This window comes from Chrysemys picta, chromosome 1 (assembly GCF_011386835.1).
Source record: "Chrysemys picta bellii isolate R12L10 chromosome 1, ASM1138683v2, whole genome shotgun sequence".
Taxonomy (NCBI): Eukaryota; Metazoa; Chordata; order Testudines; family Emydidae; genus Chrysemys; species Chrysemys picta.
The window spans coordinates 149,548,976-149,576,882 of NC_088791.1; the positions used below are offsets into that span (position 1 = coordinate 149,548,976).

At 50.6% G+C, this 27,907-nt stretch overlaps 2 protein-coding genes across 2 annotated transcripts; both read right to left on the minus strand.

The window, feature by feature from the left end:
- Window positions 1-215: 215 nt before the first annotated feature.
- LOC101949300 (complement C1r subcomponent-like) lies at window positions 216-7,865 on the minus strand. Its single transcript, XM_065572782.1, has 8 exons — window positions 7,507-7,865; window positions 6,407-6,635; window positions 5,997-6,189; window positions 5,550-5,671; window positions 4,849-4,927; window positions 3,986-4,126; window positions 1,762-1,836; window positions 216-1,479 (listed from the first exon to the last, which is right to left on the minus strand). Exons 1-8 carry the CDS (start codon window positions 7,548-7,550, stop codon window positions 662-664), a joined length of 1,701 nt encoding a protein of 566 aa, XP_065428854.1. The 5' UTR covers window positions 7,551-7,865; the 3' UTR covers window positions 216-661.
- Window positions 7,866-13,828: 5,963 nt separating this feature from the next.
- On the minus strand, window positions 13,829-27,597 carry LOC135972207 (potassium/sodium hyperpolarization-activated cyclic nucleotide-gated channel 1-like). Its single transcript, XM_065572797.1, has 4 exons — window positions 27,143-27,597; window positions 19,267-19,504; window positions 18,047-18,214; window positions 13,829-15,098 (listed from the first exon to the last, which is right to left on the minus strand). The coding sequence occupies exons 1-4, from the start codon at window positions 27,347-27,349 to the stop codon at window positions 15,088-15,090; spliced, it is 624 nt and encodes a 207-aa protein (XP_065428869.1). The 5' UTR covers window positions 27,350-27,597; the 3' UTR covers window positions 13,829-15,087.
- Between the last annotated feature and the right edge of the window lie 310 nt (window positions 27,598-27,907).

Genomic DNA, 27,907 nt, shown 5'->3' on the forward strand with positions numbered 1-27,907 from the left:
GAGCCTGCCTGCCCCACAGGCGCTGCAGGCATTCCAGTAAAAAATTGAATGCCTGGCAACCCTACTCCAGAGGTGGCTGCATTTCAGTCTGGATGAAGCAATCTCTGTAGAGGCACAGCCTGCAAGTTTCTTTAAGAACCTGGTGGGAGGAAGGTGCTTTTTAATCATTAAAAAATCTGGGTGGGAGTGGAAGACAGTGAAATAAAATCAGCTGGTTCCTATAGTAGTGATTTTAATATTGACAGAACCTCATTGGTGCCAAGGCATGAGTACAGTCTGCACTCAGCACCTTCCAGGAAGCTCTACCACACTGCAAGCATCTCAAACAATAGTGCCACAGATTTCAGAAATCTTTATAACATCACCAAGGCTTCAGCCAATAGCATGTTGGATTTCACAAGACTTCCTGACATTCTCATGGCTTCACCCAATAGTGAAGGTGCTTTTAGAAACATTAGAACATCAACAAAGCTTCAGTCAATGGCACAGAGGCTTTGGGAAGCTTTGATGATCTCACCAAGAATTCAGCCATTGCTAAGGCAGTTTTGACATCACGATCTTTTAAGACATCACAATGCTTCAGCCAATGATATGTGGGTGTTTGGATACCTACACGACATCACTGAGCCTTCAGCCAATAAGATAGTGGCATTTGGAGCCTCTACATCCCTGTTATCTCTTTGATCCAGTCCAGGTAGTTGATGACCTTGGTGTAGAAGCCATAGCTCTTGTGACAGCCGATGCCCCAGGAGACAATCCCGGTGGCTATCCAGCGCTCGCTCTCTGAATCCTTCACAGTGAAGACACTCCCACTGTCCCCCTGGCAGGTATCTTTCCCCACACCGGGCGAGCCAGCACAGAACATGTTCTCAGAGAACACCATGGGCTTCCCATTGACCTCCTTTCCCTGCAGCCATTTCTTGCAGGATCTCTGGTCACCCACTGGCAGTGATACATACTTCAGCCGATCTGCGAGAACGTTTTTCTCCACTCCAAAGCCGCTCACGTAGCCCCTGTATCCGTTGGCGTAGAAAGTGCTGTTACTAGCATCTGGGAGGCAGATGGGCAGCAGGTTGGGGCCCAGTGGCACTGGGTCCTGCAGCTCGATCAGTGCAATGTCCCCATTGAAGTTGTTCTCATCATCAGGGTCGTAGTCGGGATGCACGGACACACTGCGGATGGGGTGGTTACCCAGCTCGTGGATTTTATTCACCTCCGTGTGGCCAAGGAACACGTCGATCTTCTTAGCCACCTCAGCAAGGCTCATCCTCCCACCTGTCTCTGTCTCTGTCACTGAGCTGTCTTTCTTTGGGAAGATGGTGCTAGCAGCTGTCAGGATCCAGCGGTCACCTAGCAGCGCCCCACCCCCGAGCCCAAAGATGTGTGTCTTCGCCTGCCATGGGAAGCTTCCCGGCGGTGCTGTGCTGCCACCGATGATCCGCTGGATTCCAGTGATGGGTTTGTCTGGCTTTCCACACACTGTGGGGAGGGACAGGAACCAAAGATGCTGTTACATGCTCTCTTCTCCTGCTCTCTCTCGTCTCCCTATAGCTTTCAGTTCCCTGCTTCCCTGCTCTCCTGCTGCCTTTCCAACTGGATTTCTCTGTCTCCTGCACTGCCACCTCCCTCACAGACAGTCCCACATTACTGTCAGCTCCACTTCTCCATCTCTCTCCCTCTCTCTGCTTGTCTCCCTTGGTTCGTGCTGACTCTGAAGGCATATTGCTGAGTGCTGAACACAGTGAGACGTTCCCTACTTACCTGGTAAACACACGGGGATGTCCTCATGGCCGTCTTGGTCTGCCCAGGAGCCCTGAGCGGAGCAGTTGTATGTATCTGAGGGAAAAGAGGAGAAGATAATGAAACCAAGGACTGCAGGGAGCGAGCATCAGGCACAGGGGGAACGGGGAGATAGTCCCTCTTTCTAGGGCACTGGAACAACCCCACCTGGCATGCTGTGCTCAGCTGTGGGCCCCTCAATCCCAGAGGCATCACACATCAGACAGGAAGGGGGCGGTCCCTCTCTGCCCCATGTGGAAAGCCTCCAGCAGGGATGCTCTGCTCAGCTCTGGGCCCCTCAGTTCCAGAGAGATAGTGACAAGTTTGAGGGAGCTCAGAGAAGAACCACAGAAACGTTCGGGGGCTGGAGGGGATTGAGGGGTAATGAGATGCTCATTGGAAGTTATATTATTCAGTCACTAGATGACCTGAGTGCTGAATAGAGTTCAGGGTGTGATCTCAGGTCAATTTGAGCTGGTTTATCTGTATCTGTCGTGTACGGCTGGTTTATCTAACACACCCCTCCTGTGTAAGAAGGACGGGGATTTCTTGATTCCACATGTCATGACACTGAGTTCTGGGAGAGATTCAAAGAGTTAAATCCACCTGGCATGGAACAGTCATGACTAGAGGGGACAGGGGGAATGTGAGGATCTTTGCAAGTGTCTGAGGGGTTCAAGCCTCCAAAGAAGTTTTTTTGGGGGGATGGGGGTGGGGGGAGGTGAGAATATAGGGTTACCATACGTCTGGTTTTTCCCGGACATGTCCGGCTTTTCGGCAATCAAACCCCCATCCGGGGGGAATTGCCAAAAAGCCTAACATGTCCGGGAAAAATACCGTCCGGGCACTTCCTGTCCCGTGGCTGCCCTGCTCCTCCCCTGACTCAGACTTCGGCTCTAAGAGCCAAGCTGCCCGAGCCAGCGCTACCAGCTTCGGGCAGCCCCCTTGCCTCCGGACCCCAGCCGCCGGCCGGGCACTTCTCCTCCCCGGCTCCAGCTGCACTGCTCCTCCCCTGACTCAGACTTCGGCTCTGTTTAAGAGGCAAGCTGCCCAAGCCAGCGCTACCGGCTTTAGGCAGCCCCCATGCCTCCGGACCCCGAACCGCTGGCCGGGCACTTCCCTTCCCGGGCTCCAGCTGCTCTGCTCCGTCTTTTTTCATTTTTTAAATATGGTAACCCTATGAGAATAGGTTGAGATTGAGCCAAGGCAAAGGAGCTCAAGAGTCTGCCACCTGCACTGTGAGCCTGGGGAGTCATCTCCCAAAGGGGGGCCAGAGCCCCATTCCAGAGCACAGGGAACTAGGAGCCATGGGGAATGGATAGGGGGATGCTTCTAGCCTAGGCCCAAGGGGCTGCTTGGGGAGATGGGATCTGAGGGAGTGTAGCAGGCACCGTCCCCAAGCAGACCCCCATGTGGCACAGCACGGCCCTGCAGCTCCACTGCCCCACCATCCCCTTTTGGGTCTTGCAATGGTTTACTCCCAGATCACAGTACTTAGACCAAGATTACCCCCTTACTGGCTTATTTATTAACTTTTGAACAGAGCACAGAACTCTTTAGATCCTCACCCACACCCCTCTCCTGGGAGCCTGTGTGCTAATTCAGAGACAGTCCCCCTCTCTAAAAAGGTCAGGAGTCCCACAGCCCCCTCCTGGGCCTGTGTAATAATTCAGGCAGGCTTACTCTCCTTGCATTCAAGAGTTCCACCACCTTCCTTCCGGGACTGTGCTAATTCAGGCCAGCAGCAGCCTTAAACCAGCTTCTCCCAGCTGGCCCTTTTTCAATTCACTTCTTCCAGCCCCGCATGAGGAAAGCTCAGCATTCCCCCTGTTAGGAGAGAGGAGGCAGCAAATACGCTGCCCTTCTTCCCAAGGCTCATCCTAATCGGCTGGGACAGAAGGGAGCCCTGCCTCCACCCTACATTAGAAGGCTCCTGATCCCAGGCCCTTAAAGAGATAGTAGTCTTGGTTTTCCCCAAACAAACACTTAATTCCCCGGGACGGCTTCCTTTCTCCTGTATCTGCCACTGCCATTCCCCAGGTCCTCGTGTTCCCCCAAACTCCTGGATCCTGAAAGAGCCAAGCCATGGAACAGAGGTTGACTGATGCCTAGACCCTCTACTCTGCCCCTAAAGGGGACGGAGCACCCTTGTTACCGAGGATTTCCCAGCTCAGATTGCTATGGCTCTTCCTGGGTCAGGACTCACCGCTCCCGCTGTTGGTGACTATGCGGTAATAAGGCTCCTTGCACCGGTAGGTGATCACTGACTGGTAGTAGTTGTTCCCGTGTTTGATAACATAATTGAAGGCCCCGTTGGTGAGATTTTTGGGGTCACCACAGCTCACAACTACAAAAGAGAACAAGGAGAGGAGTCAAGGGGAAGCCACAGTGCTCACTGCAGCAGTGAGGTTCGGAGACTCATGCTGGACTTAGCTGGAGCCCATGATGTGAGGGACGGATGGGGACTGTCCAAGAGCACGCTGGAGGGGATGCAGGTCCAGTCCCCTCTTGGCAGAGATTAGAGTTGCTTGGAAAATGGAGAAAAAGGCACACAAAAATTCAAAGTTGTTCAAAGCTGACCTAGTTTTTTAATTTAATGACACTTTATCAACATTTTTATCCAAAAGGGTTACATATTTCAATAATAATTCTGATTAAAGTCAGAAATATATTGCAAAAAACAAAAACAAAAAATGAGAACATCAGTAGGTTTTTTTGCAATAGTTTTTTTTTTGGGGGGGGGGGGGGAGGGAAAGGCTATTTTTGTACTAAACAAGTTCTTATTTTAAAAATGTTGCCCAGCCTCAGTGGAAAGCATGGTGGCCACCCTGAGTGCAATGATTTTGGGGAGCGGTGGACTCAGTCTAGGTCCCAGTAGGACCTATGCCTAAGGACCACAATGCCTAAGATACTGTCAGAACTGGCATTTATGAGTCCCCTTGCTGACAATAGAAGTGCCAAGGACTACGTGGGTTATGGAGGATGTACTCCCTACTCACCCCTTCGGGTCGGGGACCGATTGGGGGGTGGGGAGATAATCTATGTGTGGGGGTTGGATTAGTGACTCACTTTCACACCGGGGCATGGGTCGGTGCCAAGTCCCATCATCCTGGCAGACAGCACTGAAAGATGCCAACTTCTGGTCACCCTGCAGAAAAAGAAGAGAAGAGCTGAGGACCACATGTAACCTCAGGTCCCTGCCCCCAACCCCAAATCATGGGGAGGGAGACTGGTGTCTACCTTCTCACTGCTGCCCAGCTCTGCTCCTGATGTCCACTTCAGTGCTCTGCTGTGACCCCTGAACCTTTCCTCCTTACCCAATCAACTACCCCTCCATCATGTATTGGCCTTGGATACCCCAATTTCAGCAGGCTCATTCTGCAGCCTCTTTATCCCAGCCAGAAAAACCTGCAGTCACCAAAATGGTAAGCTCTGATTCTACCCCAGAGACACCCACTTCTGGGGTGGGGCAGGAGAAAGAAGGGCAGGGGAGTCCTTCTGCCTTTCATCAGATCCCTGAGCAGAGTGCTAGGGCCTCTGGGGGGCCCCTCCAGGGAGTGAGTCCTGCTTCCCAAACATTCTGGAGAGCAATGACAATGTTCTTTCTTAATCTCCTTACCCCACCTGTTCCTGTGAAAAGGCAGGGAGCGAGGAGGAGATTGGAAGGAGGAAAAGAGGAAGAAGAGACTGGAAAGGAGGAGACTTTGGCAGAAGAGAAGAAAGGAGGAGTGGAGAAGAGAACAGAAGGGTGGGGAGAAGAAGGGCCTCACCTCCATCAGTTCATACCCAGTCTGGCAGCTGACGTTGAAGTAGTCACGAATTCGGTACAGGGGCTGCAGGTCTTTGATGAGGGTGAACTGGTCCCTTGGCACAGGCTGTGGGCACCGGATTTCTGTTGGGGAACACGCAAGGCTTTAGCCTTTACCCCCCCACACCCTTCCCGATTTTTCACACTTGCTGTCTGGTCACCCTATCTTCAAGGGCGTTGCCATGGGCACAATCATCCAGATCTGAGGGGAGAGGGGGTGCTGGGCAAAGAGAAGAAAGAGTTAAACCTGACTGAAAGCTCTGTACTGGTGGTGCGGCGGTGCTGCGGGTCTGGCTACTGTCCTGGGGTCTCTGTCTGTTGGGGGTGGGTCCCAGGGCTCCTCTGCATTCTCCTGGTGAGGAGCAGCCCTGTGCCCCCCTCCTGCATGGTGTGGTGCTCTCATACTCACCCACAGCTTGGTAATAGGCCAGGAAGCCCTTGTAGGGGATAAGGGTGCCGTTGTCTTCATTGGAGAAGTCCGAGTGGAACATCAGCCTCATCCAGTTCCCTTTGGACACAAAGTCCCTGACACCCGGGTGGTTGCCTGTGGCTGAGCCTAGCTGGCCACAGTGCTGGCCCAGGTCTTTCTTATCTGCTGTGATCTGTCAAGGAGAAAGGGGGAGGGGAAATCATGAGAATTCGTGAAGTTCAACCTGCTCCATGTATCTCCATTACCTGGTCTATGCATCTCTAACTCCCTCCCTCTCCTCTGTGCCTGTTGGATAGCAAGGAGAGCCTGCTTGCTGTTGAAAAATGATTGTGCCCTGAGGTCACCAGCTTCCCCTCCCCAGCACTACCCCAGGTCTCTGCTGCACGCACCTTGACGTAGTCAGAGAGGCAGGACTCAGATGGCTGCAGGTCGAACTGCCAGAAGTTCAGCTTCACCACAAAGCCCTTTGGGACTGTAATGTCCCAGGAGCTGATGTTGTTGTTGGGGTATGGCTTGGGGTAATTGGGGGATGTGATCTCCCCAAAGAGCTTCCTTGGGATTGGGCTGGAACTGACCACTCCAAAGAGGAGAGACCCCAACAGGAGGAGCAGGGGGAGCCTGTGAACACAATGTACATGGAGCATGAGTTACAGACCAGCCATAGATCTGGGCCATATGCAACCAGTGGAAACTTCATGGGAGGCTTATGAGCAATCCAACAGACCCCTGGGTACCAACCAGGTGTTATAGAGCCAATGGATACATAGGAGACATTGAAGAGACCCAAGATCCAATCAGGTACCAGCTGGGCATCAGGCACTAGCCAAGGATATGGTTCCCAGGAAGCCATTTCAAGGGAGACTAGGCACAAACCCCGTGGGCACTGGCTCTTTGTTACACACCAGCCATGGACCCGGGTCTCTTGGAACCAGGGGAGGACCAGTAAGAGATCCAGCCTTATAGGCTCTGAAGGTTTCCCTCCGCCTGGCTTTGGGCCACCTGGTTCAGCTTGTGTTTATTGTCAGCTTGGGAGCTTGCCCAGCTGAGCAGTTCAGGGTCCAAAGGTCGTCAGCATGGTGGGGAGTGATGCCCAGCCATGCCTGGGTCCCTCTCCTGTGACCCCCCTGTTGAGGGAAGGGGGGGGGATGTGCAAGGTCTAGCTATTAACCTCTCCCTCGCCACAGGGTGTGGTATGGAAATCTGGGCAGGTTAGTGGCCCCCTCCCAGCCTGGTCCCAATCTGGGGTTTACTTGGGGAGTGGGGCCATTACGCTCCTCCAAAATACACTCATTCCCCTTCCCTGGAAGGAGATCAGCCAGGGGGATTCAAACTCTGCATCACTTCTAACAGGAGGATTAACGGAGTAATAGTGGGACATGGATTTAACCCCATCCACATCTCATCCTTCCCCAAGGAGTTGGACACTTCAGTCCTCTCCTCCATAAAGATGCCACCACCTCCCACCCTGGGCCAGATTTGCAACACTCACATGTTCTTAGTCTTGTCTGATGTGTGCAGGGCCAGCTCCAGCATTTCTGCTGCCCCAAGCAAAAAAAAAAAAAACAAAAAAAAACTCGCGATCGGCGGCGGCAGTTCAGCGGCAGGTCCTTTGCTCCTAGAGGGAGTGAGGGACCTACTGCCCCCGAATTGCTGCAGGTGCCGCCCCTCTCCCTTAGCCACCCCAAGCACCTACTTGTTAAGCTGGTGCCTGGAGCCGGCCCTGGATGTGTGTATGGCTCTCTCTCTCTCCCTCCAAGCGCTCTAACGAGGGCGTGTGAGTTGTACTGAAATGCAAACTCTTAACCCTGCCAGATCTAATTCAGCGAGGTGGGGAGAGACCAATAGGAGAGGGAGGGAAGAGAGACAGTTTGGTTACAAAGCAATTGGCATCGTGAATGGGTTTCATTAGCCCACATTCTGCTGTCCTCTGCTGTCTCTTTGCTGGAATTGTGGCCATGAACTTTTTTCTTTAAAGCAAGATCCACATATGTGTGTGTGTGTGTGTGTGTGTGTGTGTATAGCTAAGGTTGCTCAAGAGACACTTAACTGGAAATTTCCCTATATTAAAGTGCAATTTTGGGGGAGTTTTGTTTTTAAAGGTGTCATAAAAAGGAAAAAGAAACAGGATTTGTGTTCTCCCTGCCCTCCTTTTTTGGGGCATTTTTCTGATGTGGGAAGAAGGCTTGAAATTTTATTCTTAAAAAATTAAAAAACTGCTCCTTTTTACCTTAGAAATATCAAGAATGCCAGGTCTTTGCCTTACTGTTTTGCTGAAGAACTCCTCAGAGGTGTGAATCAGCAGCTTCCTTGATGAGGAAACAGGAGTGTTAAATCTTTAACAAAAGACACATTTCTCTGTGCTCCCTAGGAAGGGTTCTGTCTTTTGTTCAGCTGCAAAGCTCTGCCAGCTAACAACTGGGACAGTTTCATTAATCACCGACAACACCTCTCCTGCCCCTGCACCTGTGGGCATGTTGCCTTCTGCTGTAAAGGAGCTAATCTACACCCCTCCCATACTTGGAAGCACCTTGCTTCCCTGTGTTCCAGAGTCACAGGAATCCTCACCCACCTCAGTGGTTTCTGAGATTCCCTGCCCCTTCTCTGGGCTCTCCTTTGGGACACATTGCTCTATGCTCCCTAGAGCCGGTTTTGTCTCTGGTTCAGCTGCGACCTGCTGGCAGCTAATAACCTGGACAGTTTTTTCTCTGGCAGGCATTACACTCCCATCCCTTCCTGATGTGGTGTTGCCTCCAGCTGCAGTGCAGGAATTGGTCTCAACCACCCTCCCACCTGGAAGCATGTGGTTTCTCCCTGCTGCAGAAGAATCAAGGTGACTCTCTCCCATTCTCTCAGCAGTTCCTGAGACCTTAGCCTTTCCCTCAGGGGTCCCAGCATAAAACTCCCTCCTGTTGCAGGCAAATACTTTAAGCTGAGTTACATGGAAAAAATCATTAGCAAGGAGCAGGTCGAATACGAGGTGTTCCATTACCCCCACAGTCAAAACACTTTCCAAACCTTCCCAAACCACATGGATTTTAACTAGTGGTACGAGGAATCTGCTTTCGCCCACCCCCACAATCTCTACCATTTGGCCAGGCAACATACTGGCCTTTGGGACCACACTCTGCTTAACCAGAGAGATCTGGGTCCCTGTATCCCTCTGCCCCAAGTATTCCCTGCCATCAATTTGGACAGGATTAACATGCTCCATATCTGGTTCTGCAGAGGCTACGTCACAGAACCAGTATGATAGGTTTCAATTGCTTGGGGGGTTTCTGTGTTGAGGACAGCAGAACTAATGTGAGCTATTGTTTGCCTGCTTCCTCTTAGCACAGGGCATTTATTCCTCAGGTGATCAGTGGAATTACACTGATAGCACCTTTTGGGCTCTTCTGCTTTTACAGGAGATTTGAGATGAGGGTTAGAGGAATGTTTTTGGGTAAGAGAATGTTTAGTCTCCCAACCCCCTTCTCTCTTCCCAGGGGCAAAATGGGATCCTCCTCCCTTCCCACCAGTTTTAAACCCCTCTGTCTGTGGCCTGCCCTCAATAGACGCCTGATTCTGTTCGAAGGCTCAGCTAAAAAAGCCATCTCATCCACAGACTTTATATCTTTGTCCCATAGACACTGCTTTACATCAGTCTTACATATGCTTAGGAAATGCTCTTGAGCAACAAGATCCAACATTCCCTCAAAATGTACAGAGCGTCACACCTATCCCAAATAAAGACCCCACACAAAGGAGTTATCACAGCAGTGGGCAAATACTTTGAGCAATTGCCAAACTGCTGCTGCGGTTGGGCTTAAAAGTTGGTCTGCTCACTCTTCCCACCAGTCTGGTGGTGTAGCCAATCAGGCAGCCTATTACAAGCCAGCTGTGTTCACTAGGTTGCCTGGAGACTGGCTCTGTGGCAGGCCCTGATTCCTGACAACCCTGGCACCGTCTTTAGTATCAGTGCGCACCATGTTGGGGACTGGTGCAATTTTCAGCCTTGACACCAGTTCCACGCCCTGTCTTGGCACCTACAGCCTTAGTAGCAGGCCAATTCTCAGAGTGGGCACTGCCCTCGGCTTACACTATGGCACTGCTACAAAATCCTTCCCGGTACTGAGTCTTGACATGATAATCTTTACATCTTGGAACACATTAGTGGTGCCGTCTACCATGCCTGCATCAGTACCAATACCGGCCTCTTCACAATGGACTACAGACAAGTCAGGTTGCCTAGTGGGCCCACTGATTATTCAGATGGCTCCTTGCAGTCTGGTTCAGAGTCCTCCAGTACAGACGCCCCGTGACTTACGCAATCATTCCGTTCTGGAAAGCTTTGCGTAAGTCGGAAATGTATACCCGTACGTTACGCAAAAATTTCCACAACTCGAAAATCCTATTTCTGGCTTATGGAACTTTTTCCGTAAGTGCAAATTTGCGTAAGTCGGGTCTTGCATAACCTGGGGAGCGTCTGGACTCCACTAGGTCCACTTATTTAGCTAAGTGGAAGCATTTTTTGATCTGGTCCACTAGTCAGGGAATACAGCCAGCAGAGGCTAAGATTCAGGACATTTTAAAGTACTGCTTACATCTTAAATCCTCAGGCCTTTTTCTGCTAGGTGCAACCAGATGAGCCAGTCTTCTAGACCCACCCCATAAGGAGAGCACTGGGACTGGGATTGTTCATACAGCAAAGACAGATCGTCATGGCCTGGTACCTATTGGCCACCCATGCCTTACACTTTCCTTCACTAGTGGCCCTTTTATAAACCTGGAGTGCTTCCCAAACCCCCAAGTGTTGATCTCTGGCCCACTTGAGGTGAAGGTTGCCAGACTGGTCCACAAAGACGTTTCCAGAGCCACCTAGGCTGGGGGCACATGCAAACATTGATCCCCCTGAGCAATCAGTCCTGCAGGATGAACCATTTTCAGAGGAGCTGGTTGTATCACAGGAGGATCCATTCTCTCTTGCAAACCTGTTGCCTCCTTGCCGGACAACTCAGTAATCCAGATTCCTGCTCTCTTTTTCCAGAGGATTTTAAATCCTAGCAAAACCTGCTAAGGAGAATGGCTGTAGCTTTGGGCATACAAGCTGAGCTGGTGCAAAAGAAGTCCCTTGGAGGGTAGCCACCCCCTATTAATGAAACTCTTCTGGAGTCGGCAAAGACATTATGGCATGCATCAGCCTCCTTAGCTCCTACATCTCAGTACGTGGACAAACAATATCACATTCCAATGGAAGGCTTTGAGGGCTTTTATTCCCACCCTGCCCCAAAATCCCTGGTGTTTACTGCCACCAATAAATGATCATGTCAGGGGAGAATTAAATCAACTAACAAAGAAAAAGAGCCCAAGAGATTTAAATTTGCTGAGGAAAAAAAATTATTCCACTTCCTCTCTCCACAGGTGCATAGCAAACAAGCAGGTGCTGTTTAGCTAAATATGACTTCAGAAACTGGGATGCAATGTCCAAATTGACTGATAAACTCCCTGAAGATGCAAGGGAGGAATTTAGGACTTTTCTGGCAGAAAGTCACTTTGTGGTCAAGACATCACTACAGTCTGCACTTGATGCTGGGGCCTCTAGGATGATGGCCTCAGCAATAACAACAAGGAGAGACCACAACGTGAATAAACAAGGAGAGGCATGAGCTGATCTGCTTTGCCAGGAAATGATGAAGCTCTGGGGCTTTTGCATCAAGGAAGACATTACTCCCATTGCCGCTCACTTACTCCCAGAACCAGCTGGCCACACATGTCAGCAGGATATTCTCCCAAAGTCCTGAGGGGTCCCTCAACAACAGTGTGCTGAGGACATCTTCCAAGACTAGAGTATTCCAGAACTCAACCTATTCACAACAAAAGACAAGAAGAAATGCCATCAGTTGACCTGGACTGTGGGTCCCACCAGAGGGGAAGGTCTCTGGCCTGTCCCCTGACCCACTAGGTGGGTCAGCAGAGACTGTTCTCCTCCTTTTCCCCATGCTGGCCAGTGACGAGGTTAGCTGAGTGAATGGCAGGTTTGAGCCACTGGTAAAAGCAGCCAAACTGAGGGCTGCCGTGAATCTCTGAGGCGAGCAAATCCGCCAATAAGTGCAGGACCCACCAAGGCAGAGGAGGAACTTTGTCACAGAGGCTAAAACTAACAGAACAGGTACTACACCAAAGAGGGTGGGACTGCAAATGCAAGGACAGCAGCTCCAACATCATGGGTGGTAGGAAGGAACTGATGGGGGACGGGGTGGCTCCGCCTTTATATCTGCATGCAGTGGTGTGAGGCAGTAGAGGACAGTCATATTGCCCTGATGGGTACTGCTGAGGGAAAAATCTCTAATAACTGCACTAGGCGAGCACGCATCGACAGTGGAATGGACATGTGTAATCACTTTAAGAAGAACAACACTGAACACTGTGTAGTTCATCCAGGAACTGCTCTTCTAGTATCAGTTGCTTGGTGTTCTCCTCTTCTTCCTTGTCCTTGTCCCTCCACTGCTGCTGCTGAAAGAGTTGCTGCTACGACACTGTAGGGTGACCAGATGTCCCGATTTTATAGGGACAGTCCCAATATTGGAGCTTTTTATTATATAGGTGCCTATTACCCCTGAACCCTGTCCCGATTTTTCACGCTTGCTATCTGGTCACCCTACTACAATGTCATCTGCTTGGTGGTGTGTCAGATGAAGTATATATAGCCCAAGCAGCCTCTGTGTATTTGTGGTTGCCAGCACTGTGCTGTGTGGCACTACTGGGTCCATGCTGACCGACAGCAATTCAAAAATGCTGTTAGTCTGCCTAGAAAGGAAGCATGAGGCGGAGACAGCGGAAACATGGGATTTTTTAAAATGTGAACACTCCTGGCTTCTGCTACGCATCTCAGAATGCAGAGTGAAAAAAATCCCAGAATGCACAGTGCACAGCAGTGAAGCAAAGGACCACAGGATACTCTCTCAGCAGCAAGCTGCTACTATGTGAACACAACGATGCAAACTGAAAGAAGCACAGCCATCCCATGTGCACGCTATTAGTGCAGGTTACTTGCTGTGAGTTAAATAACGTGCATCAAATCAATCTGGTTTAATACCCTTCACATACACATGCCAAGATTGCCACTAGCAGTGACACCCGCCTCAAGATTGCTACTAGCAGTGATACTGTAACTGGTAGAATAAAATTATCTGGTGTGGCATCCATGATGGGAAAGCAGATAAATCTAACAAGAGCAATAAAGAACTGAACCTGGAATTATCCCTCTTTTCAGCTGGCAGATGGCAACCTTGAACCATAACACTCAGAGCCACTTTAGATCACAGTTCTATAAAAGCACTGCCTGGTTTACAGCAGAATGCATCTAATTAAGATTTGAGTTAAAAATGGACAAGGACACAAATGGTATCACAGGCTATAAAATGGGATTAGATCCTTAATTCTGGTGATCTTTATCCAGGAACCATGAGTTTAGGTTCTGAAAGGACTATTCCCTATTTTATTAGCAGGGACCTTTTGCCTTCTTTGGAACCACTAATTAAAGATCATCAATTAGGACCATTAGATGAGTACTCAGGGGGAAGGTTGCCATCTCTGGCATCACCACCAACAATTTCTGTGTTACCTGGGGTTTTATATAGAAGTCTCCCTTTTAAATACTGACTAGGTCTGACTCTGCTTATCTTACAAGACAACCCCAGATAGACATGTTATAGCTCCAGAGTGTCTTCTTTTCCCCCCAGTCCAGTCTTCAGTCTAGAATTAGTGTTGAGTCCAGAGGAAAAAATGTTGCTGAGTTACTACAATACCCAGACAACAAGGAGTCTGGTGGCACCTTAAAGACTAACAGATTTATTTGGGCATAAGCTTTCGTGAGTAAAAACCTCACTTCTTCGGATGCATAGAGTGAAAGTTACAGATGCAGGCATTATATACTGACACATGGAGAGCAGGGAGTTACTTTGCAAGTGGAGAACCAGTGTTGACAGGGCCAATTCAATCAGGGTGGATGTAGTCCACTCCCAATAGTAGATGAGGAGGTGTCAATTCCAGGAGAGGAAAAGCTGCTTCTGTAATGAGCCAGCCACTCCCAGTCCCTATTCAAGCCCAGATTAATGGTGTTGAATTTGCAAATTAATTTTAGTTCTGCTGTTTCTCTTTGAAGTCTGTTTCTGAAGTTTTTTTGTTCAATGATAGTGACTTTTAAATCTGTAATAGAATGACCAGGGAGATTGAAGTGTTCACTTACTGGCTTATGTATGTTACCATTCCTGATGTCCGATTTGTGTCCATTTATTCTTTTGCGGAGGGACTGTCCGGTTTGGCCAATGTACATGGCAGAGGGACATTGCTGGCACATGATGGCATATATGACATTAGTGGAAGTGCAGGTGAATGAGCCCTTGATGGTGTGGCTGATGTGGTTGGGTCCTCTGATGCTGTTGCCAGAGTAGATATGGGGACAGAGTAGGCAACGAGGTTTGCTACAGGGATAGGTTCCTGGGTTGGTGTTTCTGTGGTGTGGTGTGTATTGCTGGTGAGTATTTGCTTCAGGTTGCGGGGTTGTCTGTAAGCGAGGACTGGCCTGCCTCCCAAGGTCTGTGAGAGTGAGGGATCATTTTCCAGGATAGGTTGTAGATCGTGGATAATGCGCTGGAGAGGTTTTAGCTGGGGGCTGTATGTGATGGCCAGTGGTGTTCTGTTATTGTCCTTGTTGGGCCTGTCCTGTAGTAGGTGATTTCTGGGTACCCGTCTTGCTCTGTCAATCTGTTTCCTCACTTCCCCAGGTGGGTATTGTAGTTTTACGAATGCTTGATAAAGATCTTGTAGGTGTTTGTCTCTGTCTGACGGGTTGGAGCAAATTCGGTTGTATCTTAGCGCTTGGCTGTAGACAATGGATCGTGTGATGTGTCTTGGATGGAAGCTGGAGGCATGTAGGTACGTATAGCGGTCAGTAGGTTTCCGGTATAGGGTGGTGTTTATGTGACCATCACTTATTTGTACTGTAGTGTCCAGGAAGTGGATCTCTTGTGTGGACTGGTCCAGGCTGAGGTTGATGGTGGGGTGGAAATTGTTGAAGTCCGGGTGGAATTCTTCAAGGGCCTCCTTTCCGTGGGTCCATATGATGAAGATGTCATCAATGTAGCGCAAGTAGAGGAAGGGCACTAGGGGACTACCCCCTGATACAATACCTAGGGCCGGCTCTAGGATTTTTGCCGCCCCAAGCAAAAACAATTTTGGCCGCCCCTCCCTCCCCCCGTTTTTTTCTTACCCCACCCCCGGCCCCGCCTCAACTCCGCCCCTTCCCCAAATCCCCAGCCTTGCCTCCTCCCCCCAGGCTCTCAAGCCTAGGAGGGAGGGAGGGAGAGGGAGAAGCAGTGCGTGCGCCGCAGCCGCTCGGGGTCTCTCCCTCCCTCCCAGGCTCTCAAACCTGCCGCCCCTAAAAATGTGCCGCCCCAAGCACCAGCTTGTTTTGCTGGTGCCTAGAGCCGGCCCTGACAATACCCAGGGGAAAAGCAGTCTTCTGGTATACATGCTCATTTAATGCAATGGTAAAATGAATAGGCACCACAGCTGTCTGATCACTGTGGTTAGTTCACTTCACAGCTCCTGCCCTTACCAGAAGAGTTGCAGAAACCTGAAACTCTTATTCTTTCGAGACATTAAAGGGGGAAAACCAACGGATTTCCTGTGTCCATTTCTCTATTTCAGAGGAACTGTGAACCGTGTGCTGACTTAGCCAATGCTAAGTTATAGAAACTACTGATGACAGCAAAACTTTCCTCTGTACAGCCAGCTGCTTCCAGGGCAGTTCCATGCAATGCCTTCAGTTAAAACACAAAGCCCCTTTTGGCATGACAGCTTTTAACAGACGTTGTAACCATGCAGCTCTGTCACACAACAGAGTTAATGCTCAGTCACCATGGGAGCTAAGTGTTTCACCATGTTACTAGCCTAGGAGGATATACAACTGTCTACATGGGACCAGTTCAGCACATTGTTTTGTAGTGTAGATGCCCGTGTAAACAGTTTGGCCTTCCCCCTTCTAGCATTCTGTGATGTTGGTGCTGCTCTGCAGGTATGTCCTCTGGTAACTCTATCCCCTGACGAGGCACTATATGCTAGCTGCCCAGATATCCCAGAATGCACTAAAAGAAATGTGGCCTGGCACCATGGTTGGTGGAATGCAGAAAGTTGTCTGGCACATGTTTGTGTTGTGAAAAAGCTGCTGTGTGGGCAAAATTCAGCTGTGTTTGTTGTAACTGGCTCAAATGAGTGTGTCCCACACTGGTTACTGAATATAGTTGTACCTGTAGCCTGGATGGAATGATGAATATGGGAACTTTTAGTAATACATTTAGAATCCATGTGTGTGCCTCAAACCATTTCTACACTCGACAGAGGCTACAGCGGCATAGCTATGCCACCTTCACCCCCACCGTGTAAGTGCAGAGTACAGAGACAGAAGGGTGTTTCTGTCGCTGTAAAAGCTCTACCTCCCTGAGTGAAGGTAGCTAGGTTGAGGGAAACATTCTTCCATGGACCTAGCTACTGCCACTTGGGGAGGTGAATTACCTACATCAATGGAAAAACCCCTTCCATCGATGTAGGAAGCATCTACACTACAGTACCACAGCGGCATAATTGAAGCACTGCAGCTGTGCCTCTGTAGCACCCATAGCCCACAGAGACAGGATGGATTTGAGGAAGACATGGAATAAGGGGGCGATTGCATCTGCCAGCATGCACTCTGTCTTAAGCTTTGCTTCTCCATGCAAACCTAAAGTTTTCTCCGGTGCTGATTTCCAGTTGACTAATAAATGCTGCCTTGTTTTGAAAAGGTATCTGTGTTGCTGCAGATACTTGCTGGGAGCATGTGTAATTACTGCTGAGGCTCTGTGCCTGAGTACACCAAATCCCTAGGGTGCCAATAGCTTGCCAGGTGCACCACAACTCAGAGGCAAGCACTGTCGATGCTTCGGCAGCTAGGCCTTATAGGCTGGTGGGTCCCAATAACCACTCTGAGACATGGCTAAGGGAAAGGTTATTTTACTAGGGCTGGTGGGAAAGGTTACAAATACCCTAGGTACAGAGGCTTAAACAGTTACCATTCTAAATGTGCAACAGTGGTTCCTGTTTGGATCCCCGTGGTAGTCGAACTGAGAGTCAGGGCTCTACAGGGCTACTGCCCTGGGGTGCCCTATCGAGTCCAGTCTCTATTCAAAGCAAATTGGGGTTTTGCAGGTTTCTAAGTCAGGCTCAGTTAGTATCTTTCACCAGGCCCCACTGCACTGGCTCCCTGACCAGCTGCTGCTGCTCCCCCATAAATCCCACACTGAGCTGCACCTAGCTGTGATGTCCAGCAGTCACAGCCTGTTTCCCATGTGGCTCTGCATTCATTCCTGTCTCCAGCCTCTCTCCTGCTCCCATGCGATTGCTGCTTCAGCTTCCCTGAAGCTCCCCTTGCCATGTGCTACCTCTTCCAAACAGAGCCTGGCCACTTCTGGCTCAGGACCTTTCCCCTTACCTGGCCAGAGGAAAGGGAAGCGCAGTGGCAAGTGGGCTGATGGGAGTGGTAGTCCTGTACTGAGCAAACCGATGTAGCTACGCTGCTGTAAGATCGCTCGTGTAGCCGCTCCATGCCGATGTGAGAGAGCTCTCCCGTTGACATCATAAAACCACCCCAATGAGTGGCGGTAGCTATGCACACACTACCACTTATGCCAGTGAAATTTATGTCACTCAGGGGTGTGTTTTTTCAAAACCCTGAACAACATATATTTTGCCGACATAAATGTTAGTGTAGAGATGGCCTAAGATGGACGTGCTGTGAGAGCTCACGGTGAGATAGAGGTGCTGGAGCCTGAAGGCCCAGTGTTGGAGTGGGAAAGCGACACAGCTCACCCTTGTAAAAAGTATTGATCCCTGGAATCTAGCACCCTTAAGGAGTTACTCCCCCCCAAAAAGGTGGGGGGCAATAGACAGACAGATGGGCCCTAACACTATTTCCTTCCCCTGCTTCTATTGACAGAGAGCTCAGACACAAGACTCACCGATCAGGCTTTCCCAGTTATGGATGGCGCACTTTATAATCTCCTCTCCTAGCTCTGGATATGCCTCCAGCAACTCCTTCAATTCATCACCAGACAGTGAGAATAAATGGCACGTGGTGAGAGTTGTGACAGTCATACTCCGAGCACACTCCTTAAATAGGAAGATCTCTGCACAGAAAGATGTGAGGAAGGAATTAAGGTTCTCCCTGTTCTCAGTTCTGGTACCTGGCACAACAGCAATCTGGAGCAGTAACTACAGGGAAAGTCCTGCTCAGCCCACACGTGCAGCCCTGGGATGGAGCATGCTGAGTAGCATTGTGGGGATGGTGCATGTGCAGTCTGGTAGGCACTAGGGGCTGTGAGAGGCTGAAGCAGCTCAGTGGAGAGGTCAAATGTAGCAGTCAAACTCTAACAAGTCTCTTTTGAGCATATGCAAAGTGCAGTTTTTCAGAAGGCTCAAAACTTGGTCAAATTTGGATCAGTTTTCATGGGTCCAGCAAAATCACATCCCTGACACTAGGGTGACCTCTCTTGCCAAATTTCAAGTCCCTGCTCCAAAGCATGAAGATGTTAGAGTGTCTAAAAAAAAAGTTTCTTACAATGATTTTGTTAACATGGGCAAAGCAACATATTTTCTCAAATCCCATTCGTGGAATGGCTGAACCATTTTTGCTGAAACTAAAAAATCACAATAATTGACCAAGAGATTCAGGGACGGGAATAAAACCTAAAACTTCCTCTAACTAATTATTTTGTAATTTACCAGATTTCAGTTGACATTGCCCCTTTAAGCTCAAGACTGTTTTCTCTGCCCAGAGCAATGTAGCGACTTATGTGCATCTATTTAGGATTCTAGAGTCAATAAGTAATGAGGCCAAGCAGTGTCTGCCCCATTGCAGGGCAAAGGCAGATGAGGAGACCTACATTATGGCACAAAGACGTCCTCATGTGGGGGTTGTAGACCTCAGGATACTGGTCCCAGCATTGCAATGCTCCATTCTGATCCAAGAGTAAAGCCTTTCTGTTTGAAATGGAATATTATAGGCAGAAATCTCAGAGGGCAGCATCTCTATTTTAAAATGAAGGTGCACCTGCATCTTAGCAGTTTCCCTTGGGCTTCTGATAAATTGAAAACATGGCCACTGATTGGGCAGAATTTGGGTGTCTCGTTTGCTCTAGACTAATGCTAGAAAAACTATTATCAAAACAAGCAGAAAAACCTCCAAAGTAATCTCCAGCCTTCAGTTCTTTTGTCATGGACTTGCTCTCTACGAGGACTCTCTCATATTCAAGAAAGTACATCCTATCTCCATAGGAGCCCTCTACTATGATAACCTCTCTAGGCTGGAACAGTTCAACATTGAGATGCATAATCACTGCATTCAGGAAGTTCAGATCACAGTGCTGGAACAGTGGCACTTTCTTCACCAGCCTGGCACAGAGATGGTGCTTCACCTCCTGAATAGATAATGCAAACGCAAATGGTCAGATGAGCTAGTGTAGGAAATAAAGGGTTAAGTTAGTTTGAAATGTAAAAAATATATGTTTTTGTAAGGCCTTGTAAAGTGCAGGCAGGGCCGTCCCTAGCCATTTTGGGCCCTACGCCTGTGGGGGGGCTGTGTGGGGACCCAGGCCTCCGTGGGGGGGGGGGGGGGGAGGCTGGCCCCAGGCCTCCGCGGGGAGAAGGCTGGGGGGCAGGGGGAAACCGCTCCCCTGGCTCCAACCCGCTCCACTCTGCTTCCTGGCTCCCACCCTTGGGGGGCAGAGGGGAACAGCCCCCCGGCACTCACCAGTTGGGAGCCAGGGGAGTGGAGCAGGCTGGGTCTGGGTCACTCCACTTACCATGCGGTGAGTGCAGGCCCGTCCCCTGCAGCAGTCCTCAAGGGAGTGGGGGCGGGCCTGGGGTGGAGCAGGGGCAGGAAGAGGCGGGGCAGGGGCGGAGCAGGGCAGGGGCTTTGGGGAAACGGTGGAGTGGGGGAAGGGGTGGAGCGGAGCAGGAGCCGGTGGCATGGGGAAGAGGTGGAGCAGGGGCTGGAGCAGTATGGGTAAGGATGACCCTGAGTGCAGGTCTGTTAGCAGTCATGGGAAGGCCTTGAAATAAAATGGCTTAATTGGGAATGCTGGACCTGAAAGGTAATTGATAAAATAGAAGGAAGAAGCAGCCCCAGTTGTCAGAGGTAGTTAATAATGAGAAAGGATTGTGCACCATGAACCAGCAATGTTCCCAAACCTGTTTAGTTAGCTAAGTTAGTAAGAGGCAATAACATCATTTGTTTATTAAAGGGTATAAAAGGGTGAATTCTTGGAGGGTTCATTGCTAATACCTGTCTGACCCAGTTAGCGGCATGGATCTAAGCACCCTGACCTTAGCCTTTTTGTAAGTATTTTAATCAAATGCTTATAACTGTTTTTTTATGGTTTGGAATGTAGTAAATTACTTATTATTTAGGCTATTAGACTGCAATGAGTTGGTTCAACTGCTCGTTTTTGGGGATTTAAACCTTCTGTCCTCCCCTTGAGGTGAACGAACCCTGATTGTCAGTCTGATACTTGAATCTCTATACTTTACACACATCTCCATTCAGACAAACAAGACATTTACTGAAGGGTTTAATGCAGTGGTTCTCAACCAGAGGTATGTGTATCCCTGGGGGTATGCAGAGGTCTTCTAGGGAGTACATCATCTATATATTTGCCTAGTTCAGTGTTTCTCAACCTGGGAGTCACGACCCCCAGGGGAGTTGCAGGTTGGGTTTAGGGGGGGTCACAAGTGCAGAGCCGGTGTTAGGGAGTGGCAAGCAGAGTTATTGCCGAGGGTCCCATGAAGCCACAGGGGGCCCCATGAAGCTAAGTTACATGCTTCAGCCCTGGTTGGCAGGGCTTGGGCTTCGGGTACATTGAAATGTAAGTACAATATTTATATTCCAATTTATTTTATGATAACATAGTAAAAATGAGAAAGTAAGCAATTTTTCAGTAATAGTGTACTGTGACACTTTTTTATTTTTATGTCTGATTTTGTAAGCAAGTAGTTTTTAAGTGAGGTGAAAGTTAAGGTATGCAAAACAAATCAGACTCCTGAAAGGGGTACAACAGTCTGGAAAGGCTGAGAACCTCTGGTTTAATGGAAGTAACTATATTCATGCCAGGACTGATTCAGACAATGCTGCCAAACCTGCAGATGTAGGAAGCTGTAGGTTGTAAAAGCCCCACTTGTCATATACTCCTTGTACATGGTAGGTTGCAGGCCTGCTATTAGTAGGTCAGGCCCTTGTACTAGATATGGACTAATTACAGAGCTTTCATCCCAGAGAGATACATGAGACATGTTCACTTTAAGATACTACCAGGAATGACTGTTCTCAGCTCAGGTAGGGTAGAGGATTGGGCCAAAAAAAACCTGATGAGGTTCAACAAGGACAAGTGCAGAGTCCTGCACTTAGGACGGAAGAATCCCATGCACTGCTACAGACTAGGGACCGAATGGCTAGGTAGCAGTTCTTCAGAAAAGGACCTAGGGGTCACAGTGGACGAGAAGCTGGATATGAGTCAACAGTGTGCTCTTGTTGCCAAGAAGGCTAACGGCATTTTGGGCTGTATAAGTAGGGGCATTGCCAGCAGATCGAGGAACGTGATCGTTCCCCTTTATTCGACATTGGTGAGGCCTCATCTGGAATACTGTGTCCAGTTTTGGGCCCCACACTACAAGAAGGATGTGGAAAAATTGGCAAGAGTCCAGCGGAGGGCAACAAAAATGATTAGGGGTCTGGAGCACATGACTTATGAGGAGAGGCTGAGGGAACTGGGATTGTTTAGTCTCCAGAAGAGAAGAATGAGGGGGGATTTGATAGCAGCCTTCAACTACCTGAAGGGGGGTTCCAAAGAGGATGGAGCTCGGCTGTTCTCAGTGGTGGCAGATGACAGAACAAGGAGCAATGGTCTCAAGTTGCAGTGGGGGCGGTCCAGGTTGGATATTAGGAAACACTATTTCACTAGGAGGGTGGTGAAGCACTGGAATGCGTTACCTAGGGAGGTGGTGGAGTCTCCTTCCTTGGAGGTTTTTAAGGCCCTGCTTGACAAAGCCCTGGCTGGGATGATTTAGTTGGGAATTGGTCCTGCTTTGAGCAGGGGGTTGGACTAGATGACCTCTTGTGGTCCCTTCGAACCCTGATATTCTATGATTCTATGTTACACACAGCACCACCTAGTGGCTGGACAGCATAATACAGTTTAGTATTCCTTTACATCAGGCCTGCACAACTCGTAAAGCGGCGAGGGCCATATTACTCCAAAGAAAATAGCTGAGGGCCGAAACCTCCCGGCTGTGCTGAAACACGCGCCCCCCCCCCCAGCGCCGCCCAGCCCCAGTGTAAGCAAGCAGGACTCACCCCGGCGGCACCTCCTGCTGGTCTTCTCGGGAATTAGCTCATCCAGCCGTTGGAGCGACCTCTGCAGGCCGGTGTCCCACTGCCGCTGGCTCTGTGTCCCTCCTGGACCCCGGTGCCCTTTGATCTGGGGTGCTGCCCTCTGGCAATACCCCCACACTCTGGCTCTAGGTCTCCCCTCTCTGGGGAACCCCCAATCCTCTAATCCCCACCTCACCTCAGTATAAAGCTACTGCCAGTCACCAACTAGCCCCCGTGCCCTGGGGCGGACTGCAGTATATCAGCCACTCATCACAGGCAAGGTTGGGTTTGGACCTGCTGCCTCCCTCTATAGCTGGGCTGCCCCTCTGCAGCCCTGGTACTGGTCTTAGGCCCTTAGCTAGGTCCGCAGCTTGGGGGTTTTCCAGGCTGGAGTTCCCCAGCCCTGCTCCACTCCCAGTACCCCGCTCAACTCCCTAGCAGCCAGGCCCTTCTCTCTCTACAAGCAGAGAGAGACTTCCTCTGGGCCTCTGGCTCACAGCCTTTTTATACAGGCCAGCTGGGGCCTGATTGGGGCATGGCCCAGCTGCAGCGGCTTCCCCCATCAGCTCAGCTTTTCCCCTGCCACAGCTCTCCCCCAAGGCTGTTTTAAGCCCTTCAGGACAGGAGCGGGGTAACCACCCTGCTACACCCCCCAAAACACATCCCTCACCCCAATGCCGCCCGCACCGCAGAAACAAACCCTCCTTCCCCAGCGCTGCCCGGCTGAAACAGCTGTGGGGCGAAAAGGAAGGTTTTTTTTGGGGGGGGGGGCTGGGAGAGGGTGTGATACTTTATTAAGAATTTTTCAATTAAAGCAAACAATTTTAAAAATTATTTTAATTTTTTTTATGAATCATGGAAAAATGAAAAACACCTGTTCCGTTGAAAGAAAACATTTGTACTTTTCATAATTATCTTGCAAATTTAATGAGAGATATTACATCTCTTTTCGGCAACAAGCTTGTCGTATTCGGGGGTCATATTTGAAGTGGATATTTTCATAACGTCTTCCAAATGGTCGTCAGTAAGAGAAGAACGTTGCTTGTTTTTATTCATGTTCATGATGGAAAATGTTTGTTCACATATGTAAGTGCTTCCAAAAATGCTGAACGTTTTCAGTGCAACTTCAATAAGATTCTTGTATTTTTCATCGTCCAGACTTTTGTAGAATTCCCACAGGCTGTTTTCTCTGTGCTTATTTTGGTAAACTGCCGAACATTGAAGTTCAATAACCTCCAACTGCAAATCTTGTGGCACTTCCTCTGGATCCACAGAAAAGGGATCTTCAATCAGCTTCAACTGGATGTCATCGTCTTTAGACAAAGTAAGTCTTCTGTCAAATTCTTCAATCAAAAGATCGATGTGCTTTGTGTATTTTTCTCCTAACTCGGCATGTTTGTGCTGAGGGATACGCTGTGCACAAGGGGGAAAGTGACACATTTCACCTTTTGACAGCTGACTTCTGAAAAGTTTCAATTTCATTTTGAAAGCTTTCACTGCTGCACACATTTGAAATATAAGTTGATTTTTTCCCTGAAGTTGAATGTTGAGATCATTCAGGTGTGCTGTAATGTCACAAAAGAAAAAGAGATCTTGATTCCAGGACTCATTTTCAAGCTCCGGGAATTTTATTGGCCCATTTTCTAGGAATTTTGCTATCTCCTCTTTCAAAGCAACGAAACGCTGGAGCACTCTTCCTTGACTCAACCACCTCACTTCCGTATGGTAGATTAAGTCGCTGCACTCGGCGTCTTCCCCTTCAAGAAAGGCTCGAAATGTCCTATGTTTTAGTCCTCTAGAACGGATGAGGTTTACAATGGAAACTACCACTGACATGACATGCTCAAATTTTAAGACTTTGCTACACAAAACCTGCTGATGTATAATGCAGTGATGTTTGGTTATTTGTCTCCCGATAAATTCTTCAAGAAGAGTAACTGCTCCAACATTTTTTCCACACATAGCACCATCAGTACAAATGGCCACCAAGTTTGTGAAATCTACTCCCAACTTATCATTCATGCACTTTATCACTTCACTGGAGATTTCTTTTCCAGTTATGTGACCCATCATGGAGCACATGCCAACAAGTTCTTCAGTAATTTCAAAGTTTTTATCAATACCTCTAATAAAAATAAGAAGTTGGGTGGTGTCTTTTAAATCGGTGCTTTCATCCATAGCTAGGGAGTAAAAGCAGAATTCACTGACTCTCTGCTTTAACTGATCACTTAGATTAGTAGAAATGTCAGCTATTCTTCTCTGTACAGTCATGTGTGATAGACTGACATTCTCAAATATTCCCCTCTTTTCTGGACATAACTCAGATACAGCAATCAACATACACGTTAGCCGTTCCGAAAGAATACAACCTAACGTTTCGCGACACACAAGGCACAGTATTTTGTCTTTGGAAACAGTACATAAGTATTTATTTGTCCATTCAGTGTTGAAAACTCTGTGCTCTGATCCTATTTTTCTCTTTTTCTTTTCACTCATGGTAGCCATTATGAAGCTCAAGATTTTGTTGAATAAATTCATACACAAGGGAAACAGTCACACACAAAGAAAAGAGATATCTCACGGCGCGTGGCACACTAGCAAGGCACTGACAGTGTGTGGAAGCCTGTAGAGGGGGAAAGAAATGGCGCGCATAGGGTAACCAGATCACAGCAGTAAAATAGGACCCGCCCCCTCCCTGTTCGGCCCCACCATTACACCCCTCTTTAACCCCCAGGGGGTCACTATATTACTGCACACAGCAGTACCAAAAATTAAAATACTGAAAATGGATGCCTCCTTCCAGCCACTGGCTCGCCGCTCGCCTCCTCACCTCCCCCAAAGTATAAAGCCTCGCCGCCACTACCTGCCCACCCACCCGCTCGGTTCGTCATCCCCCCATGAAATAAGGGGGGGGGGAAAGGGGGACAGTTTGAAGGGATTTTCTGGGGGTATGAACTAAGGCAGGGAGGGGGAAGGGGAGCAGTGTGAAGGGATTGGATGTGACTGTCCCACACACAAACACAGGGGCCGCAGGGAGCCCTGGGGGTGGGGGCAGTGTGATAGGGGCTGGGGAGGGATAAGGTCCCTGGACCAGGGAAGGGGGCAGCAGTCAGGGCAGGACAGGTGCAAAACACACACACACACAGGGCCAGCTTTAGGAAGTGCGGGGCCCAATTCTAACATTTTTGGCGGGGCCCCAGCAGGGATGACTAGAAGGAAAAAAAACATGTAAAAAAAAGCCTTTCATTTCTTCCATGTATTATTTACTTTCCATAACTATATAAATAATAAAATTATATATTATGTACATTGTGTTATATATGCTGTTGATCAGTTATTAACGAGCTCCATTTCACATGTGTGGGTCCCCGCCACTCCCTGGGGGTGTCCTAGGGTGACCAGATGTCCCGATTTTATAGGGACAGTCCCAATTTTTGGGTCTTTTTCTTATATAGGCTCCTATTACCCCCCACCCCTGTTCTGGTTTTTCACACTTGCTGTCTGGTCACCCTAGTGGTGTGCACATGTGTGCGTCCCAGCTGCTCCCTGCCCCCCTCATTGAAGCAGGTGTGCAGGGTTCCTGCCCTGGGAACTGCAGGGCACCAGTGGACATGGGGCTGGCTGGAGGCAGGGCAGGGGCTGACTGGAGGTAGGGTCTGGCTGCAGGCAGGGCAAGGGGTGCGGGGCTGGCTGGAGACAGGGGGGTATGGGGCGGGCTGGCTGGCTTCAGGCAGGGCCACAGGGGGGTGCGGCAGGGGTTGGCTGGGCTGGAGACAGAGGAGTGCGGAACTGGCTGGCTTCAGGCAGGGGGGTGCGGCAGGGGTTTGCTGGAGACAGGGCAGGGGGTGCGGGGCTGGGGCGGACAGGGGTGTGTGTGGGGCTGGCTGGCTTCGGGCAGGGCCGCAGGGGGGTGCGGCAGGGGTTGGCTGGAGACAGGGCAGGGGGTGCGGGGCTGGGGCGGGCAGGGGTGTGTGTGGGGCTGGCTGGCTTCGGGCAGGACCGCAGGGGGATGCGGCCGGGGTTGGCTGGAGACAGGGCAGGGGGTGCGGCAGGGGCTGGCTGCGGGCAGGAAGGGCAGGGGGTGCGGGGCTGGCTGGAGACGGGCTGGTGCGGGCAGGGCAGGGGGTGCGGGGCTGGCTGGAGACGGGCTGGTGTGGGCAGGGCAGGGGGTGCGGGGCTGGAGGCAGGGCAGGGGGTGGAGCAGGGGCTGGCTGCGGGCAGGGCAGGGGGTGCGGGGTGGTGTGGGCAGGGGGTGCAGTAGAGGCAGCTGGAGCCCCGGCCCTTTAAATAGCCCCTGAGCCCCCCACTATCCCAGGACTCTGGGGGCTATTTAAAGGGCCTGGGGCTCCAAAGCCCCAGGCCCTTTAAATTGCCCCCTGGGGAAGCTGGGCCACCCCGGTACGCCGTACCGGGGCTTGGGCATGGGGCCCAATTCAGGGGACTCAGTTAAAGCTGACCCTGCACACACACACACACACACTCTGTCTCCCTCCTCCCCCCCCGGCTTTTCCCGGCTGCCCACAGACAGTTCAAACCCCCCCCCCATCACTACGGAGGCCACCCTGGGAGCAATCAGCACAGTAGCCACCCCATCCCCAACCGAAGAGGGGGTTTGGGGGGGTCTCGGCCCAGTCCCCCCCAGCTGCGGCTCGAGCCCAGGCCGGGCGCCCCTCCCCTCGCTCACACTTACCGGCTCTGCCTCGTGCCCAGCACTTCCCGCCTCAGCAGGCCCCAGAAGTGACGCACCCGCTGTACGCCAGGCGGGGGGAGCGGGAGATGGAGACACGTGCACCCGTGTGCGCGCTTCTGGCTGTTCGGGCGGTTGGAGCGTGGTGCACGCGGGCCCCCGGCAGCCGTGCTTCTGACCGTCCGGGTGGTCGGAGTGCGGCATGCGCATGCGGGGCTGTGAGGTTGCCCCCCCTCAGGCAGGGGACGAAGCCGGCAGCCACGCTTCTCACCAGCTGGGGCTGTGAGGTTGCTGCTCCCTCTCCCCCACCCCCCGGCAGGAGGCGAACCTGGCAGCCGCGCTTCTGACCGGCCGGCCGGAGCGCTGCACGCACGCGCGGGGCTGTGAGGTCGGCTTCCCTCTCCCCCTCCCCTTCTCCCAGCAGGGGGCAAACCCAGCAGCCGCGCTTCTCGCCGGCCGGCCGGTCGCAACGCAGTGCGCACGCGCGGGGCTGTGAGGTCAGCCTGCTCCCCTCCCCCCGGCAGGGGGCAAACCTGGCAGCTGCGCTTCTCAGTGGCTGGAGCGCGGTACGCACGGGCGGGGCTGTGAGGTCGGCTCTGCCCCCGGGCAGGGGGTGAAGCCAGCAGCTCCCCCTGCCACTTGCCCGCGGGCTGCACAGTGAGCCCCCGCGGGCCGCATGTTGTGCAGGCCTGCTTTACATCTCCCCCTTTAAGTTTTACATTTCTACCATTTACAAAAGTTTTCAAAATGTACATTATCATCTTTAAA